At 41.6% G+C, this 17869-nt stretch overlaps 2 protein-coding genes across 3 annotated transcripts in view; one reads left to right on the forward strand and one right to left on the reverse strand.

Annotated features, from left to right (window-relative positions):
- Positions 1 to 1346: 1346 nt before the first annotated feature.
- capn5b (calpain 5b) overlaps positions 1347 to 17869 on the forward strand; it is a 34421-nt gene continuing 17898 nt past the window's right edge. The window contains exons 1-2 of one of the 2 annotated variants that reach the window (XM_078266082.1): positions 1347 to 1511; positions 11287 to 11418. In XM_078266082.1, coding sequence (XP_078122208.1) covers positions 1347 to 1511; positions 11287 to 11418 — 297 coding nt within the window. The remainder of the gene's footprint in view (positions 1512 to 11286; positions 11419 to 17869) is intronic. The other variant, XM_078266083.1, reaches the window with a different exon arrangement.
- Positions 15792 to 16274, reverse strand: ompb (olfactory marker protein b). The gene has a single exon (XM_078266084.1). It carries the CDS (start codon positions 16272 to 16274, stop codon positions 15792 to 15794), a length of 483 nt encoding a protein of 160 aa, XP_078122210.1.

Below are 17869 nucleotides of genomic sequence, written 5' to 3' on the forward strand. Positions count from 1 at the left end.
AGCCGGGGAGGAACACCATGTGTAAACAAACAGCTGATGCTCAGTACATATTCTGCCTTTTACAGTTGAAAAATAAACTCTGTGAACATATCTTTGGCATGTATATACTTTACATTTATCTGCTGACATATGAACAATGAGCTAATTAACCTTGAGGACAGCAGGCCTGAATTGATCTGCATGTAGATGTGGATTTGTCAAGCCCTCTGACTTCTACCACTGCTTAAGATTTACAAAGGTGGTCTCCTGTGTCCTCATCCTCATCTCCACAACCTGAAATTACACATTCAAATTAGGCAAATCTACCTAACCTAATACCCTAATAACCTAATACCTACCCAACCTGTGTTACAGTCAGTTCATGTTAATTTCAGAGGCAGATCTGTGCACTGTAAGGTTCTAACAAGGTCTTACTGTGATTAAGAGGAATCCTATTAAAGCTCTTTAAACAGTTTACTGTGGCACCAAACATTTGTATGTATTCAAGCAACGCAAGTGCCACTGTGAGCTGATGTTGATGAGGAAAGCTACAGCTGATACTAAATGACTACCTTTGTGTGCTTAAAATGTTACCAAAGATGTTAGGGATATATCATAACGATGACCAATCATGTATGCTGGAGAGGCACTATAGTAATACAATTAAATGTAGTTGAAAAGAAAGGTTTGTGATTATCCAATGTTTCAGAATTGATTATCCCTAACAGTTAGTTAGTTAGTTAGTTAGTTAGTTTGCCTCCACGCTGACTCAACAGTCCCTCTGTATGCCCTGCTAGTACTGAGCTGATCAATGTGTACATGGCTCCTTTAATGCATAACATTGATAATTAGGCCCAGGGGGGATATAAGTGAATTGACAGAATAATCATTTTGACCCAGTGAATCCAGGCTGTGCTCAAGGCAGCAGCACACATCGACTTCCTATTTCCACTGAGAGCTTTTACTGTTAAGGTATTAAAGTCTGCTGGATTCTGCTGTCAGTCAGGTGTGTGTGTGTGTGTGTGTGTGTGTGTGTGTGTGTGTGTGTGTGTGTGTGTGTGTGTGTGTGTGTGTGTGCGTGTGTGCGTGTGTGTGTGTGTGTGCGTGTGTGTGTGCGTGTGTGTGTGTGTGCGTGTGTGTGTGAGAGTGGAATAGCTAAAATGTAGGGAAAGAAGTTGGTTTCAAAAATGCCGGGGGGGGGATGTTAGTTGTTGGAGAAAAAGTAGTTTTTGTGATGGAATTGTGTTTAACAAAATGTGTGAGTGAATGATGCGATGATATGATGTGATGCGTATCTTTGCGTGTGATGTGTGATATCCAAGTTTATTCTGACTGGTCCTCCTTGTTGTGTCCTTCAGGGCTGCAGTATGTTCACTACAGTGAAGGCCTTCGAGGGGCAGCAGTACTCCACCCTGAAGAGGCAGTGCTTGCAGAGTGGCCTACTCTTTGAGGACCCCCGCTTCCCTACCTTTGACAACTCGCTCTTTTACCAGGGCAACAGGATCGGACGTGTGGTCTGGAAGAGGCCTCGGGTAAGTTGGTTTGTGCATTAAAAGAGTTTCAGCTGATTTTAATCTGATAGATATTTTTGGTTTATTATATCTTTTTAACCATCATAAGGCTCCAAAATCTCCAAAATAGTTCAGTATAGAGGTAAGTTCATGACACAACTAAACCGTAGCAGACTATAATGTTTATCTGCACCAGCACAGCTGATGGGTTCCCAAGTGCCTGGGACAACATGAAATTAGAAGCTAATGTATTTTTATATTTCAAATATAATATATTTAATTTATAGATTATAATAGGGATGTGCGTTTCAAGGAAAACTACTATTCACTGGGAACTATTTGACCATTCTTTGATTATCCTGGATCCTCCAGGAACACCTTCAGCACACCTCGAGTCTCCTCGTGCTGTTTGGGTTTGGGGATCCCCTGGATGTCGTCACGGAGCACTTTGCGGTTTCTGCTAGCCATCCACAACATTACTGCTGCATCGCTTCCTGATTTCCCAAACTACGGAGCGGACCTAGGCCAAAATCCCAGAACACGAGTGCGTTAATCACGCGTCAAAATAATTAGTGCAGGTCAAAGGAACTTGCATTAACTCCTTATTTTGACAGCCCTAATTTATTTATTGTCAAATCATGTTGTTTCCTCGGGGCTCGGTAGCAAATGCTTAGTGGCCCGGTGGATGGGGACCCCTGCTTTAAACCAATCCCAACTGTCCTGGGTGGCGCTAAGCTGATGCAGCGACGGTGCCCTTGCAAAATAGATAGCGGAGACAGCAAGAGGGACATGAGAGACGCGCCAGATGTCAGGCACAGCACTGTACATCCGGCCAGCCAGACTAATCAGTGAGGCACTGTTGTCAGTTAACCAAAATTGCCTTAAGAAATATGATAATTTTATGCAACTTGACATACAGTAGCAGGGGAGCAGTTACTGCACTTTTAAAACATTCACATCAGGGAGCTCTCAGAGCCCATAGGTCCCTTTTATGAAGCGAGTTTGATGACCTGACTAAATAATTCACAAAATAACAGTATGTCAGTAGTCATCAATTGTTGTTCCACTCCACTCTTTAGTCTTCTTGTAATAGGCGGTACTGTGTGTATGTTTCAGTGGCAGATGATATCAGATGCAGGACCTCAGGGTTTAGTGAGCTGACTCCTCTGCCACTGTTATCCCCCTCACACAGCAGGCTGTGGCTCTAGATGGAGTAACCTCCTTCTGCCTGTGTGCCGCTGCAGCAGCAACAGCAGCGTGCATTGCCATGGAAACTGGGTCACACAGATTATGTGTTTTGGTCTGTGCTGATGTCAGTCATGCAGACTGAAAACTGGAAGAAGTCAAGAGGAGAAAAAGCAGGAGGAGCATCCTTTTCATTTTTGTCAGGACACGATTTATGTCAGACAGTGGTTTATGTCAGGAGGTTAGGAACCCTAAACTGGAACACTTCAACTCAGCATTTTTATCGAAGCACTGTGTGGATTTCTATAAATATCCAGATGTAGACGTACATTTCAGTGTCACTTTCAAAAGACTCTGGAAAATGTTCTCCTTAATAAAAGCCTGTCAGCATCAGGCTGATATCAGCGAGTGGACGCTTAAAAAAAAAAAGAATCATCCAAACTGGTAAATCTTCTCCATGGATCTCAGCTCCCTGAGAGACTTAACATTTTTAGCTCATACAACTTCTGAGTCTTTAGTCTCCACCAACAAAAACCTGGCAGTGCTGCTTTCTGACACTTCTGTTCACCCTATTTTATCTCACATGATTAAACCTCAAATCAACTACAAATTACTTTACGATTTGAACATCTAAAGGTAAATCTCAGGGCGTTTTGAAACCTAAAGTCTGTTTGCTTTGGTCTGAATTCATGCAGTTTCTTTTTCAATAGACTGAAACATATCTGGAACACTTGATCATTTATTAATGGAGAACCGTAACCACTGGACCAACGTCCCCTTTACCAATTTATTAAGCAGCTGCTTAATGATTTAAAACATGCTCACTTTTCTGAGTTGATGTGAGAGGAACGGATAACAAACTGTTCACAAAAACTCTACTATACTTCACCAGCCACGCAAGTCTTGTATTTAATAAGGGGGGACCTATTTTTTTCTGTCATATATACAATGTTACAATGTCAGATTCTCATATTAAGTGTGCAAAAACCTCAGATTTCAAACCGTTGTGAACACTCCACTTTCTACAGTTTTTTCTACTCTCGTCTCAAGCTGACCTAAATCCCTGCTGGATTTCTTTATACGGTCATCTGCTCCAGGCACGTACTGCAGCGTTTACATCTGCTACATGTAGCTACATGCTCATGTCAGTCGTGTGGTTTTTGGTTTAGAAGCCTTTATTGATGATTTTTCAGGGAAGAAAGTACCGCTATACTCCGTTATAGTCAGTCCCCGGCTGCAATGATGGTACAGAAACGCTGAAAGCACAGATGCGGAAGACCCGGAAACGCTTGCTAATCAGAGCAGACTGGGCTTTTTTGGGAGGGGGCTTAAAGAGACAGGCGCTATAACAGAGCGTCTCAGACCGGGGATGAATACAGGTGCGGCAGCCTAGGGCAACAAAATACTTAACACATAAATAACATTTCCTGATATTATTATAGCGTACACTGCACACACAGTAGTCCTGTCTCGTGACACAACTTTTATAGTCCGACAGAAAGTGTGATTAGTTTCGCTTTAATTTCTGATATTTTACACGTATGAAAGGATGAATACTGTGGGCCTACATACCTTAGTGTGATTATAGGTGCATGTGAGTGAATACTGGCATGCAAATGAGTTTCCAAGTGTCTCAATGCGCTGTAGACCATTATTTAAATCAATCGTCTATTTCCCTGCGGAGGAGAGTACCAATGTTAATCGGCTCTTCTCCTGACAACTAAAGGAGGGTGTTTTTTGTGTGGAAAAACAACACCAAAATACGCCTTTCTTTAGTTTTTATAACTGTTATTCTATCATTATGACAATATAGGCATGTGCAGCATAGGTATTTAGGGCAGGGCAGGAGGGAAACAAAGCACACACAATCACAGAATCATTTTTTTAATCACAACTTTAATGGAGTAAGCTATGGCAGTTCTAGTGTTAAAGCATGTAAACATGTTCTAGTAGAAACAAAAAATACAAATAAAAGTATGAACCTGAAAATGAGCATAATGGGTCCTCTTTAAAGTTCAGTCGTGAAAGCTGTGGTAACAACAAGCGAGCCACAGTATCACTTTCCTTGGTTGTAGTAGCCTTGCTAGCTATGCTCCCATAGGACTTCAATCTGTCGGAAATTGTCTAATATATTGATAAAGAGGTAAAATAAAGGCAAAATGTGATGGGTTAGCTTTAATATCTCTTTAACATGTAGCTTTTTAAAGCTGTTTAGCGTCTACCGTGATAGGCCTGGCCACGGTTTTTTTTCTGTGCTTCTCCAACACAGACAAATTGCAGTGGTGTTGTTGATTTTAACTTTACTTTTTATGGTATGGATTTTAGGGCAAATTAATTTGAGAATAAAAAACAAATATACAATGACATTTTTTTTTATTTAGGTCCTGTTTGAGAATCCGTCTTCCCCAGTGGTGGCTCTGGTAATAATGTTTACTACGGGAAAAGCTACATTTTTGGTTTGAAAGCAAGAAACCTCCATCTCAACAAGACTTTGGTTGGATTTCTGTGCTCTCAAGTTTGCAGATAAAGTGCAAAAATAAAAAATTTAGTTGCCTGGTCTGTACATTTTCTTCTATTCTTTCTTTTTCTTTCTATATTTATAATATTTTATACTAACAGTGAATCAATTTTTCTCACAATGTGAATGTGACAATCAGAGAGGTCGCGTCATCATTGCACCCCCCCACCCACACACACACACCCCCACCCAGAGGTTGATGTGCTCGGTGTTATCCTTGCTCAGATGCAACTAGCCGATATTTATGGCTGCAATGAAGCTGCAGTGGCAGAGCATGCGAGCATAAAGAGCAGGCTCTAATGAAATGCTCCCCCCTCTCTCTCTGTCTCACATTGTCTCTCAGCATGTCTGTCTTCCTCCTGCTGCCCTTATCCTCCTCCTCCTTCTACTCCTACTCTCCCCTGCATCTCTTCCACTGATTTGCGTTTATTTATGTCTCGACCAGGCTAGGGTGGGGCCATGTGACGGTATATGCTGAGACAATGAGACATTTTCAGCTGACAGAGAGTTTTCTCTACCATTTGTACCATGGGAACTATCCCTTTATTGTATCTGAATGTATACTGTTATATATTTTGGGCAGACATTTTTGTCATTTTAAACTTCCGGGTTAAATTCAGTTAGTCACAGTGTGTTGCCATCCCTGTCCTCGTGTTACCTTATGTTAAAATGCTCCAGTGAGTTTCATGCAATTAGGTATTCAGATTTTCAGATCATCACTCTATCGGTAATCATCCTGTGTTTCGGTATTTGTTTTGGTAACAGGGAGAAAAGTTTGGATCAGTGAATCTGACTGCTCTATGGCAGTGTTAGATTAACTAGATATTTTGCATATGTGATGAAGTACCTTGATTTCTGACGTATTTAAAAGATCATTACAACTTGGATATTATTTGTGAATTTTTGGCCATCGTTTCTCTCTGTTGTGACTTTGTACTCAGCTGCTAAGATCTGGGAACCCTGCAACATCGCTAAGAACAAGTCAGACAGGGCCAAAAAACGAGCTGTTAGACAATCAGACAGGTTTTTTAAAACGGGTTGGTCAGCTTTATTTGGAGAGAAAAAACGAGGTTGAACTTTAAATTTCTGTTGTAAACATCCATCACTTACAGACCAAATTTCTGGTTCACTTTTGAGCTCCTGTACTTTGTGTAGTTTTCCTGTGCAGTGAGGGACTCGCACCAACAATCAGATGTGCTCATCTTTAAGTTTACTACTAAATAAAGTGGTCTAGATGATTTGGCTAAACTGTTTGATCATTTGATTGCTCATGTTCCTTGCCCTGTTAGTGACTTAGTTGTTGCCATGCCATCATGTTCCCATTTCAACAATTACTTTTTGTCAATAACAATGTTATCATAACCGATTTGAAATGCTGGTCAAAACTATACAAAAAAAAAAGATAAAGCTATAAAGAACCAGAATCTTCACAAAATTTACTATATCACCATATTTATCAATATCACAATATATACAATTACCCATATTGCCATAGAAGACTTTATTCATATCTCCCACCCCTCGTCTTAACTGATGAGAGATGAAATGTATGATCCTTTTATCTGATGCCTTCACTGTCCTTAAAAGTAACCTGTGGAATTTTTGACCGCTAGTAGTGCTATGGAGCAATGTTTTTGATGAGCTGTTCCCCATTTTTTGCATGAAGTGCACCGTGATATACATTCCTGATATTCCTCCGATCGACACTTGGTGGCGCCAAGAAACGCAGGCAGAGAAGGAGACCAGGCCCCCAGGAAGTGCACCGTGCTTTGAAGCATGGATGTATTATATGACTGATTTGACATAGCGGCTAAACAGTGGAATTATAACTTACGTGTCCATCACATGATGCCATGGGGCCCAAAAAGACTTTTTCCCATAGACTTACATGGCGAATGAGACGTCTGTAAATCAGTGGATAAAGTTTTTCGACCATCACAACCCTCGCAAAATAACTCGTTTCACTATCAGAATTTGATCCATTTGGTCCAATAACATTTGGAAAGTCTAGAAGAGTTGCACAATTTACTCCTTTAATCCCCATTCAAGCTAGCGCAGCCCATAACCGGAAATAGCCGACTCGGCCGGCAGAAGTCTCTAGTCTGCCTGTTCTATGGGCCCCATAGTGCAGAAGCAGCGCCGATCATCCGGGGAATTGTACGCGAGGATGTTTTTTTGGCTTCATGCGCCATTGAGCAACTCTCATAGGAATGAACTGTGCTCTGCCTCAAACCTTGTATCCTTATGACCCGTGTTCTTTATACATCCATGAAGGAGACTACTAATTAGCAACATGGATGTAAATAATGCTGGCTTTAAAAAATTGGCTTTGTAAATGTTTTGTGTTGTATTTCTTAGGCCTCAAGGATATGCATGTGAGTTTTGGTGAGAAAAACTGAATGTGTTTACACTCTACAAGGATCTTTGAATTCATACTACTAGATTCCACTTTTTGTATTCTGTCTTTTTGTGCTTGTGGCTGGTTGTGTGCTTGGTTGTGTGTTTGCAAGTGTGCCTTATGGTTCCTCTCACAGCCTGATGGATGGTGCTGAGGAGTGCTGTGAAGCTGGTTGAAAGGTTCTCAGTAGCAGGGTAAATGATTAGGCTGTGCTCAGCCACAATATTCACATTACTTGGCCGGGCAGGAATCAATACTTTATTACTCTTCCACCTAAGCCATTCCCTGGATGGCAGGCCACCACAGGGAGCCCTCGCCGCTGCTCAGACTCCACCAATCAATGCTGTCGCGAACAGGGGTAAAAAAAAAAAGAAACGTGATTAGAGATCTTAACTCTGGCACCGGTCTGACAGAGATCTAAACATTGCCTCATGTAGTTGTGACGACTTGCACGTACAGACCACAGACGCACGTTTCAGACAGGAAGGGCTTCAGTACTGGTCTTTGTAAGGTGAAAGGGGCTGCTATTAGAAACTGGAGGCCTCCAGCAAGCACTGCTTCTGATTAAAAGATAGCTTTTGCAGCAATCAGCTTTGCAGAGTCAGCAAATTTCTGAGCTTGTTTGTGTCGTGTGTGTGTGTGTGTGTGTGTGTGTGTGTGTGTGTGTGTGTGTGTGTGTGTGTGTGTGTGTGTGTGTGTGTGTGTGTGGGGGGGTCTTTCATTCCCACACTTGAACATTCAACATAGTATTTGCTGTGATCAGCATTTATACACATGACTTTGGAAGGCTGATAAAATGACTGATGTATATGGTTAAAGCAGGATGGGGGGGCTAACACATTCACACTGACATTCACACCTTTGGGAAATGTCTCCACTTCACTTCACCTGCATGTCTGTAGACTGTGGGAGTAGAGAAAACATCTGTTAAAGAGAATATAAAAACAGCTAAAATAGAATAAGACAGGTATGAAATACAAAAATAATAGTTACAGTGCAGTTGTAGTACAAAGGAGGAAAGAGTGCAAATGAAACAAAATATAAACAATAAAGATTATCACAGGTTAACGGAAAGTGTCATAAATATAACCACCTGGTATAAACTGGTTAAGGTGCTAATCCAAAATATATACAATGTCAAAAAGTAGGCAAGGCAGCTTTATTTATATAGCACATTTCAGCAACAGGGGAATTCAGAGTGCTTTACATAAAACATTAAAGAGCAGTTAATAACGATACAAAAAATAAAAAAAAACAGGCAGGACCATATTTCTTTACTATCTTATCCACCACGGGCCCCGCAGGAACATGTGACTTTGTACTCTTGTTACCCATAACAAGAGTGGAAGTACTTCTCTTTACCTACAATATAGCCATCGCTATAAGGCTTAGTTTAATCAGGCAAACTTTGCAAAATCCTAAACAGTTCTAACTGTTTTCCTTTAGATTTTATCATAAAATCTTTCCCTTTAGATTTTATCATAAAATCTAAAGGGAAAGACCCCGTTGGAGAAATTCTCAGAAATATGTCCGTTATCTGTTCAAAAATACCACTAGATAAAAGACGAGAATAAAATTGACAGCGCAGTATAAGAAATTAACAATTATTTAAAGAATAGCAACTGAGAGTTGCGGCGGACCTGCAGTTTTCTGGGAGTTTGTTCCAGATATGTGGAGCATAAAAACTGAACGCTGCTTCCCCCTGTTTAGTTCGGAATCTGGGGACAACAAGCAGACCTGTCCCAGACGACCTGAGAGGTCTGGATGGTTCATAGTGTATAAAAGCATGGACAAGTTTTTCCAAATCCTGCTGAGACATTAATTGTCTTAATGTGGCTGTTAAAATTCAGGTCTGAGTCCATGACTACACCCAGATTTCTGGCTTTGTCTGTTGTTTTTAACATTGTCGTTTTAAGCTGAGCGTTGACTCTTAATCGTTTCTGTTTCGCTCCAAAAACAACCACATCAGTTTTTTCTTACAAAAAAAAAAAAAAGAAAAAAAAATTAAACATTAAAGAGCAGTTAAAAACGATTAAAAAAAAAGAACAAGAAAAAAAAGGCATTAAATAAACAGTTAATGGTAAGGATCATTAAAATAAATAATGACGGATTGCTATTGTATGTGGAAAAGTGTAAACATGGATTGTACATGGATACTTGAAAGTTGATAGGAAAAGTGTAAAGATGGTCAAAACATTCACAAGCTGTGGTTATCAAATCGATACTGACTGTCCAGTTGTTACTGTAATAAAACAGCAGTTGTTCACATAGTCCCAGTGCGGATGTCTGCTGTGTGTGCATTACATGAGTAAACGCTCACATGCATCCATCTCTCTCGCTCTTTTCCCCTCTTTTACTTTTCTAACCTTAGTTGAGTGCCGCAAGTGTGTAGAGATAAAGAGCTGTTAAGTGGTTCTGTGCTTTCCGCTGTCTGTTGAGTAATGGCCGAGGTGCCTATCGACCCGCCAGTCCCATAAAGCCGAAAACAGACAGACTGTTCACACCCAGACTCACTGCCTGCAGAGCTCTGCAGGCTGTATTAAAAATCAAGTTGTTCTATTTTTTATATTGGGCTGATGTTAACCTTTATATTAAAAATGAGGTATTGGCCTGTCACTTAAATGATGGATATGATGCAGTTTGTTTGGTTTGTATTCAACATTTATTGTAAAATCAATAGGATTCGATGTGACATTAACCTCAGATAGAATGTAAGTATAGATGCACATGTTTTACCAATACTATTAAGTGACTATCTAAATAATATTTCCTCACTAATTATTATTTTATACAGACGTTTATTAAGTCAAACTAAAATGTAAAATGTAAACACCAAGGATAAACTGTACATATACTGTATAAACTGATTTCATAGTAGAAGAAAAACTGAATTTCATTACAACTTTAATGTACTTTATATTGTTTTATAATGTATATTTTGAGATATTTAGTTCATTTTGAGGCAGCGCAAATCATTTGTTACTTTTTGGCAAACCTCCCCTTGTTTGTGACATTTATGCTGAAGTGCAGCCATTGTGTGTAAACAAAAGAGTAGAGGACAGCATGTCTCTCTGTAAATGGCTAGTGTCGCCACACAGCCTTTAATACTTGTCCCACACATTACCACAGGAACCACATGGTGTCTGATTGTGTGTGTGTGTGTGTGTGTGTGTGTGTGTGTGTGTGTGTGTGTGTGTGTGTGTGTGTGTGTGTGTGTGTGTGTGTGTGTGTGTGTGTGTCAGCACAGAGAGAGCACCATGTTGTTAGCTGTAATAGAGGTCCGTCTGTACAAATTTCATAAATGTCTCCAGCCCTCCCACATTTGGGCAGAAGATCATGAATATGATACGTGGGTGCATCGGGACAGATGGTCTTTTTCGGATTCATGAATTTGCCTCGATAACCCATTTCAGCTCCTCTGTGTCTTGTACTGTGGACCGTACACAGAGTTTATTAATCATATACCCTATTTCAGAGGCTTTTCCTTACCCTGCAAATAATACATTGTATCATGTTTCCCTTTCAAATTATAACAAATGTCACACCTTAGCTCAAAGTAAGCACCTTCAGTTCTATTCTTGGGTATCATAGAAAACATAAGGCCTCAGCTTGACTATAAAATGCATAATTTACCAGTGTTGAATCTCAAAGCTACCACACACTAAACTATTCTGTGTCTGTCTTTGGGAGTGTAGGAGCTGTGTGAGGACCCTCACCTGTTTGTAGATGGCATCAGCGCACACGATTTACATCAGGGACAGCTGGGTAACTGCTGGTTTGTTGCGGCATGCTCCAGCCTGGCCTCCAGAGAGTCTCTGTGGCAAAAAGTAAGTGTGTGTTTCTTTGTTTGTGTATATGTGTGTTTGTCTGTTGTCCATTTTCTTCTTCTTCTTCTTCTTCTTCTTCTTCTTCTTCTTCTTCTTCTTCTTCTTCTTCAAAGCACTAGACCAACATGTTTAGCAAATCTCATACAGGTGTGTCTTTGAGTTGCCTAACATCATCTGTTACAGTAAAAGTTTCCCAGCGCAAAGCCACACTTTTAAAGAAATATTGAAACACTTTGGGAAATGCTCTGTTTTACTTTCTTATCAAGAGTCGACGAGACGAGTAAAACAATATCAATCTCAGGTCTGTGTGTTAAGTAGCTGAGCTGGAGTCAGGAGGTGGTTAGCCTAGCTTTGCATCAAAACTGGCAACGGAGAAACCGCTTGCCTGGCTCTCTCCAAAATGAAAAGGCCTGCCTACCAGCACCTCAAAAGTTAACCAGTTAACATGTTTGTTTAATCTGTACACAAAGAGAAATGTAAAAACAACAATTGGTGGCGTTATGGGAGTTAACTATTTCTTAGTGAACAACAGCCGGGTAGAGTGACTGTGTGCAGATTCCTAGAGTGACACAGAGGTTGCCAGGATTGGTACCATGGTGCCTCTACAGAGACCAAAACCTGTGCTCACCGACCAAGTAAGATCCCATTTTCGTACAGATATCAGATATCACACAGATATCTTGAGGTGAGAGGTCAAGGGACCACTTTGAAATGGCATTGCCAGTTTTCAACCTAACTTTAGAGCGTTATTTAGCCCCCTTCCCAACAAGCTAGCATGGCATGGTTGGTACCAATCGATGCCTTAGATCGTCTAGTTATATATCATACCAATACCCTCACAGAGATCGTTACAGCCTCTTATAACAGTAATGTTGGCTGAGATCGCTGACGGTCCCGCGGGTCTCAAAGGGTTAAAAGAACACAAATCAACACTGTAGCTTAGTTTATGGCTGACATGCTCATATCATGTATCTAATGCTCATAATACAAATGAGAAATTTTAAAGTTGCACTGTGTTGTGCTTTGCTTTTTTAACTTGTGGTGTCAGCCTGTTGTTGTTTACTTGTGGTCAAAGAAAACCACACTATATGGGCGAAATCCCTGATTCTCCCATTCAGTCAGATAGTCTCTCTATCTCACTGACGACATCTGCTGCTGATTCAACGTGCTAAGTCGGCTGAACGGAGGACAATTTCCAGTCAGGCATACCACAAAAACTTTGCACGAGGGTTGGCCACAGATGCTCAATGACTCAACACCACCCCTTACAACCAATAATCTATTGTTTGAAAAGCTAAAATCAAACTAATTAAGCTACTTTTTTAAAGAAACTGTTTGAAAAGAGTCAACGCCTTTTCAAACAGGACCACTTCTAGTAGACAGATATTAGAAAAGAGTTTGTTTCCTGCACAAAAGTGCATAAAAGGCATTTTAAAAAAGGACCTTTCTATGTATTCAATTGTAATTATTCCATATTTAGTGTTTAAGTGTCCATTAGGAACCATTATGATAAGAAGTTAACGCCAGAGGACTCATTACAGCACCACAACGCATCCTTGGTCTCAGCAGACTCCATCAGTCAGTTGAAGCCTGATTGGTAGGTTAAAGTAGAGTCTCCCTGGACCGGCTGGAAGCACTAAGGCTAGATGGATGTCCAGGCTTCTGTCGGCAGTTAATGTGTTTTCATTAGTATCTTTTTTTTTTCATTTCACATGGCTAACCAGGAGGGAAGTGTCTACAATGTTTGTAATGTTAGCAAGGGGCAGGCTCAGAGGAGAGAGGCCAGTGTAGATGGATACATGATTAAATAGAGAGATTGACAGACAAATACATGGATAGATAAAACCCTTTCAAGTATGCACTTCGTTACATACATACTGGCATTTTTTTGGTTTCATCTTTAAATTGTTTATTTACACTTTTTTTTTTTTTTTTTATCAAGGCTCAAGTTTGAACTGAGAAGATTGATACCACTCTCATGTCATTAACTGTGACGCTACAGCCAGTTAGCTTAATGTAGCATAAAGACTGGAAACAAGGGGAGACCGCTTGCTTGGTTCTGCCCAAAGATTCAAAATATGCTTACCAACACCTCCAGTAGTTACACTTTGTAATAACTATCGACAGCCCAAGTAAATATCATTATTGTTGTTGTAGTCTATATCCTTGACGTTCAACTTCCGGGATTGCCCCCGTGCAGCAGGAAATTCCGCCGGATGCATGTATTTTCCATTTCCTTCCGCTTTCTATGTGCTAGAATTTTACATTCGGTGGATTAATGAGGACTATTATTGACTGCTCCTCAGATCTCTGCGTGGTAAATTGACACAGCTAGCTAGACCATCTGTCCAATCTGAGTTTTCTCTCACATGACTATTTTGCAGCGGCTCTGTGCGGAGTTTAGCGCCGCCCATGACGATTCTGATTGGTTTAAAGAAATGCCATTAAGAGAGCATGTTTTCCTCCCATCCCCGAATGCTATGTGGAGTAGCCAGACCCTCCTTCAGCATGTAAATAAGGAAAGGTCTCAATGAAGCATTGTTGCATCTCCTTACATGTTCTTCTTTATTTATTAATGCTCACTATCTCTGTAAACTATAAATAAAGGTGCATTAGAGATCCTTGAATCTATACCCTAAATAACTTATCTGTCGTCTGTTTCAGAGATTTACTGTCTTGCGATGTAAAAGCAGTGTGAAGCCTTTTACACACTGATGTGTAAACCGTTGCATGAGGATTGTCACAATACATCCACTATTGCAGGCTTCAGTCCAAAACTAGTGGTGTCATATTAACAAACAAAACTATATTATTTGAACTGTAGTGAGCTTTGGAGTTTCGGGTGTCAGAATTGTTCTGAAATGTTCTTTGGCATCCATCTTGACAGAGGAAACAAAGTGATTACCGAGGTTTAATGGGATTTGAAACAAGATGCCATGGCCTGTTGTAGCGAGACGCTGGATTGTGACAGTCTGCTCTGAGGGAATGTTTACATATGGGCATGCTTACACAGTATCTTCCCCTCTGTTTACCCTCTGTTTGTCTAGCTCAAAACACACAATCGTCATCCAAATGCATATCCAATGAGCAGCATTGTTTGTATTATAGGACTTACCTTTATAGGGTATGCAGTGTACACAATCAGGATGACACTTATTCACTTTCTGACGGAGCGTTGGATGAGAAAATAGTTAACGCTCTCATATTTGCCGTCAACTTTTTAAGGTTACAGCCAGCAGCCGTAAGCTTAGCTTAGCACAAAGACTGGGAACTACTTCTTGGTCAGGCACAGTAAAGGCTCTTATATACTAGACGCAGCCCAGCTGGCGCGCAGGCTGGGCTGCGTCTAGTATATAAGAGCCTTCACTTTCCGGAGTCTTGGCTCGTTGCCTGGCAATTGCTCAGAGCCAACAAATAGTCTGTCCCATAATCCTGCGAAAAACAGCGAATTGTCGTTTTCATTCCTCCGTATTTATCCGGATTAAAACAAACAAGACATGTTTAAAAAACAAGTGTTAAAATCTTGTCTCGTCTCGATCTCGTGTCTCGTGTCGTCACACCACTAATATTTATGCATCAATTTAATTGAGACTCTTGAAAATGTGCAGCACTGGACTCTTTTATCAGAGAATGGTTTGATGGTTCAGGTGTCCAGTTAGTTACATGCTTTCAACCAACTAGAAACAAGTCTAATACCTCCTGACTTCTCAGTTATTTTCCTTTCTCTCACACCTCATCTGACAAGCGTCTTCTCATTCACAGTCACAGTTACTGTTCTATCCCCCTGTTGCAGGGTAAAGCAGGGAGTCCTCAGGAGGAGAATAGAGCAGGCGGCTGAGAGATGAAATCCACATGCCCCCCTCTCTCTTGTTTGTCAGGGTCACCATGCAAGACGGAGATGGATGAGGCAGCAGGAAGGAACCTGTTCCCTCGTCCACTGGGGAATATACTCAAGCACATACACACAAGTACACACTGTCTCTATCCATTATCTCACATGGGACTCATTTCTACCAAACCCGTCAGGGCTGGCTGTTTGTGAAAAACACTTTTGCTCAACACAAGCCCAGAAAACGATTCATGTTCAGACATTGTTTTAAAAAAAATGCAGATACACCTTTTTGATTTATTCGATTTATTTGTATTTAGCTATAACTAACATCATAGAATACAAAGAAGCAAGTTATATCTTTTGTACAGGTTGTCAGATGATGTAATATTGTAGGCTTTCTCTTGTGCCAACACTTAGGACAGATCCATCCATGCAAAAAATGCAGGTTTAACCCAAAATTAACTTTGCTTCCTCAACTAAACGCACACAAGCACAGAAAAATAGTTTGTAGCAAGTAACCTATGTCCAGTTTCTTGAAGTCTCAACTGTCCACTGTGAAGGCGATGGAGCAGTCAACTGTCTCAGGGCTGCAGCCGTCTGCAAATGCAAATAGGAAGTACATCACCTTCCTTACCTTAGCCAACTCTGCGATCCTCTCACCAAACTCGTGTGCGTCAGCCTCGTAGCACTGGATGGGCGCATCGCTGGCGTCGCCCGGCACCCTCCAGAAAACCCCGACGGGCTCCAGCAGCTGACGTGTCATCAGGTTGGTGAGGTCGGGCGTCCAGAGCTGTGAAGTGGCCGTGACGGTGAGGCGTCCCGTCTGGGCCAGCTGCACCATCCACCGTGAGAATCGGAGGGACTGTTTGGAGAAGTCCAGTCGGTAGACAGCCTCGTTGGGCAGCAGCAGGCGTTCACCGTCCTGCCTCTTCTGGCCTCGCTGCTGCAGAGACTGAACCCGCAGGCGCATCACCTCTGTTAGTTGCGTGTCCAGCCGGAAGGGCAGCTCCAACTCTGTAGACATGCTTGAACGGTACACCGCAGCAGGCTGAGAGGTCGATACGAACTGCAAGGCTGGATTAGATTGGCAGCTATGTCGAAACTAAGCGTCTTCACTTTGTCTCTGTCCTCTTCCTTCGGTTCAATAACTCTCTCTGTGCTCCTGTGTAGTTTGCATGCAGGGGAGGGTGGGTCTTACACAGAAATACAGATTAGTTGAGGTGCTAGGCAACAAGATCTAATGACATTTGCAACCACAGCACAGGGTTTCCCCTTAGGGGAGTTTAGTACTGTTTGTCACACATTTGTTTGTCTCTGGTTTTTGCTTGGCTACAAATCTTTGACTCTAATACCAGACAAGTGCTGTATTACCAAACTACTGGAGGCTTGCATTAGCAAAAACTATTTTGTAAGAGCAAGGTAGCTCCTTTGATGTTGGTGCTGGACTCTATCTGGTGAGGGGGAGGAGGAGGGAGTGAGGGGAAAGCCTCTTTGATGTGCATTTTGACAGACAGCAGGGGAAGCCTAGTTGCCTTCTGCTTGTGTTTCTGGTCAGTTGTCAGGTCACTTACCTACCAGAGTTCAGTTGCTGCATAGCGACACTTGGCCCAGATGAAAGCTGAGATAGATAGAGCCTTCGCTCTCTCGCTCTCCACAGTGCAGAGTCAGAGAGTAAGCAGTGGTGGGGTGGAGTGCAAGAGAGATTGCCTCCCGAAGGATTACAAAATGACTGTGAGGTTTCTGTGGTGCAGTGCTTTGTTGTTTTTTTTCTTCCCCCTCGTCCTCTTTTTAAAGGAGCTGTTGCTGCTTCACAGAGCCTCTGGGGAGGCCAGATTCTCTCCATCAGCAGAGTGTCACCTCCTGGAGAGAGGTTTGACAGGAACTGCTGTTCAGTTAGCGCACTTTGACATCTCCAAGGACACCCGCTGGAACACTGTCACTTAACTCACGTGTGGTGTCGCTCATTGCGTCATTTGCCGTTTTTATTGCATGTCATAACCCTACTGGTAGAGGTTTTACAGGTGCCCTTTCGCAGGTCGCCTTTAGGTTGGGTGCTCTGTTACGACTCTGAGTCACAGTGGGGTCTTGGGAAAGCAACACACTTCATACATTTTAAAGAGCAATCACAACAAGATGTCAAGCCGAAAATACTTGTGTGTGTGTGTGTGTGTGTGTTTCCAGCACCAGCAGGCAGCTGTTTGTAAAGAAAAAAAGCTCTGATAAACCCACTATGCACTACCCTGTTGGCTACAAAAGCATCATAATATATTCTGGCAAAATCAAGCCATTTATTGTTTAGTTGAATGGTGCAAAACAGTTTGCAAACCTTACTGTTAGATGCAGAAACAACTATAAGGAGAGCAACAAAGAAAAGGGCCATAACAAATAAATAACTACAACTTAAATGTTTCCCATTGTCTTACAGTCTAAACACACTAAGGGTCTGACTATTCTGCACTCAACTGACAAGAACAATAAAACGCATGCAGCAGCCGCACCTTCACCTAGTGTGCTAAACACTTTTAATTCTATGTGAAGTGCACAGTGGTATGGAAAAACAACACAACAACTTAAACTTGCCCAGTCCTAGTGTTGTCCAAAACGAGTGTGCCTCAGCGA

Source organism: Sander vitreus, chromosome 13 (genome assembly GCF_031162955.1).
Source record: "Sander vitreus isolate 19-12246 chromosome 13, sanVit1, whole genome shotgun sequence".
NCBI classification, from domain to species: domain Eukaryota; kingdom Metazoa; phylum Chordata; class Actinopteri; order Perciformes; family Percidae; genus Sander; species Sander vitreus.

Coding starts and splice junctions, on each gene's coding strand:
- ompb (XM_078266084.1), bottom strand. CDS start 16,274: ATGTCTACAGAGTTGGAGCTGCCCTTCCGGCTGGACACGCAACTAACA.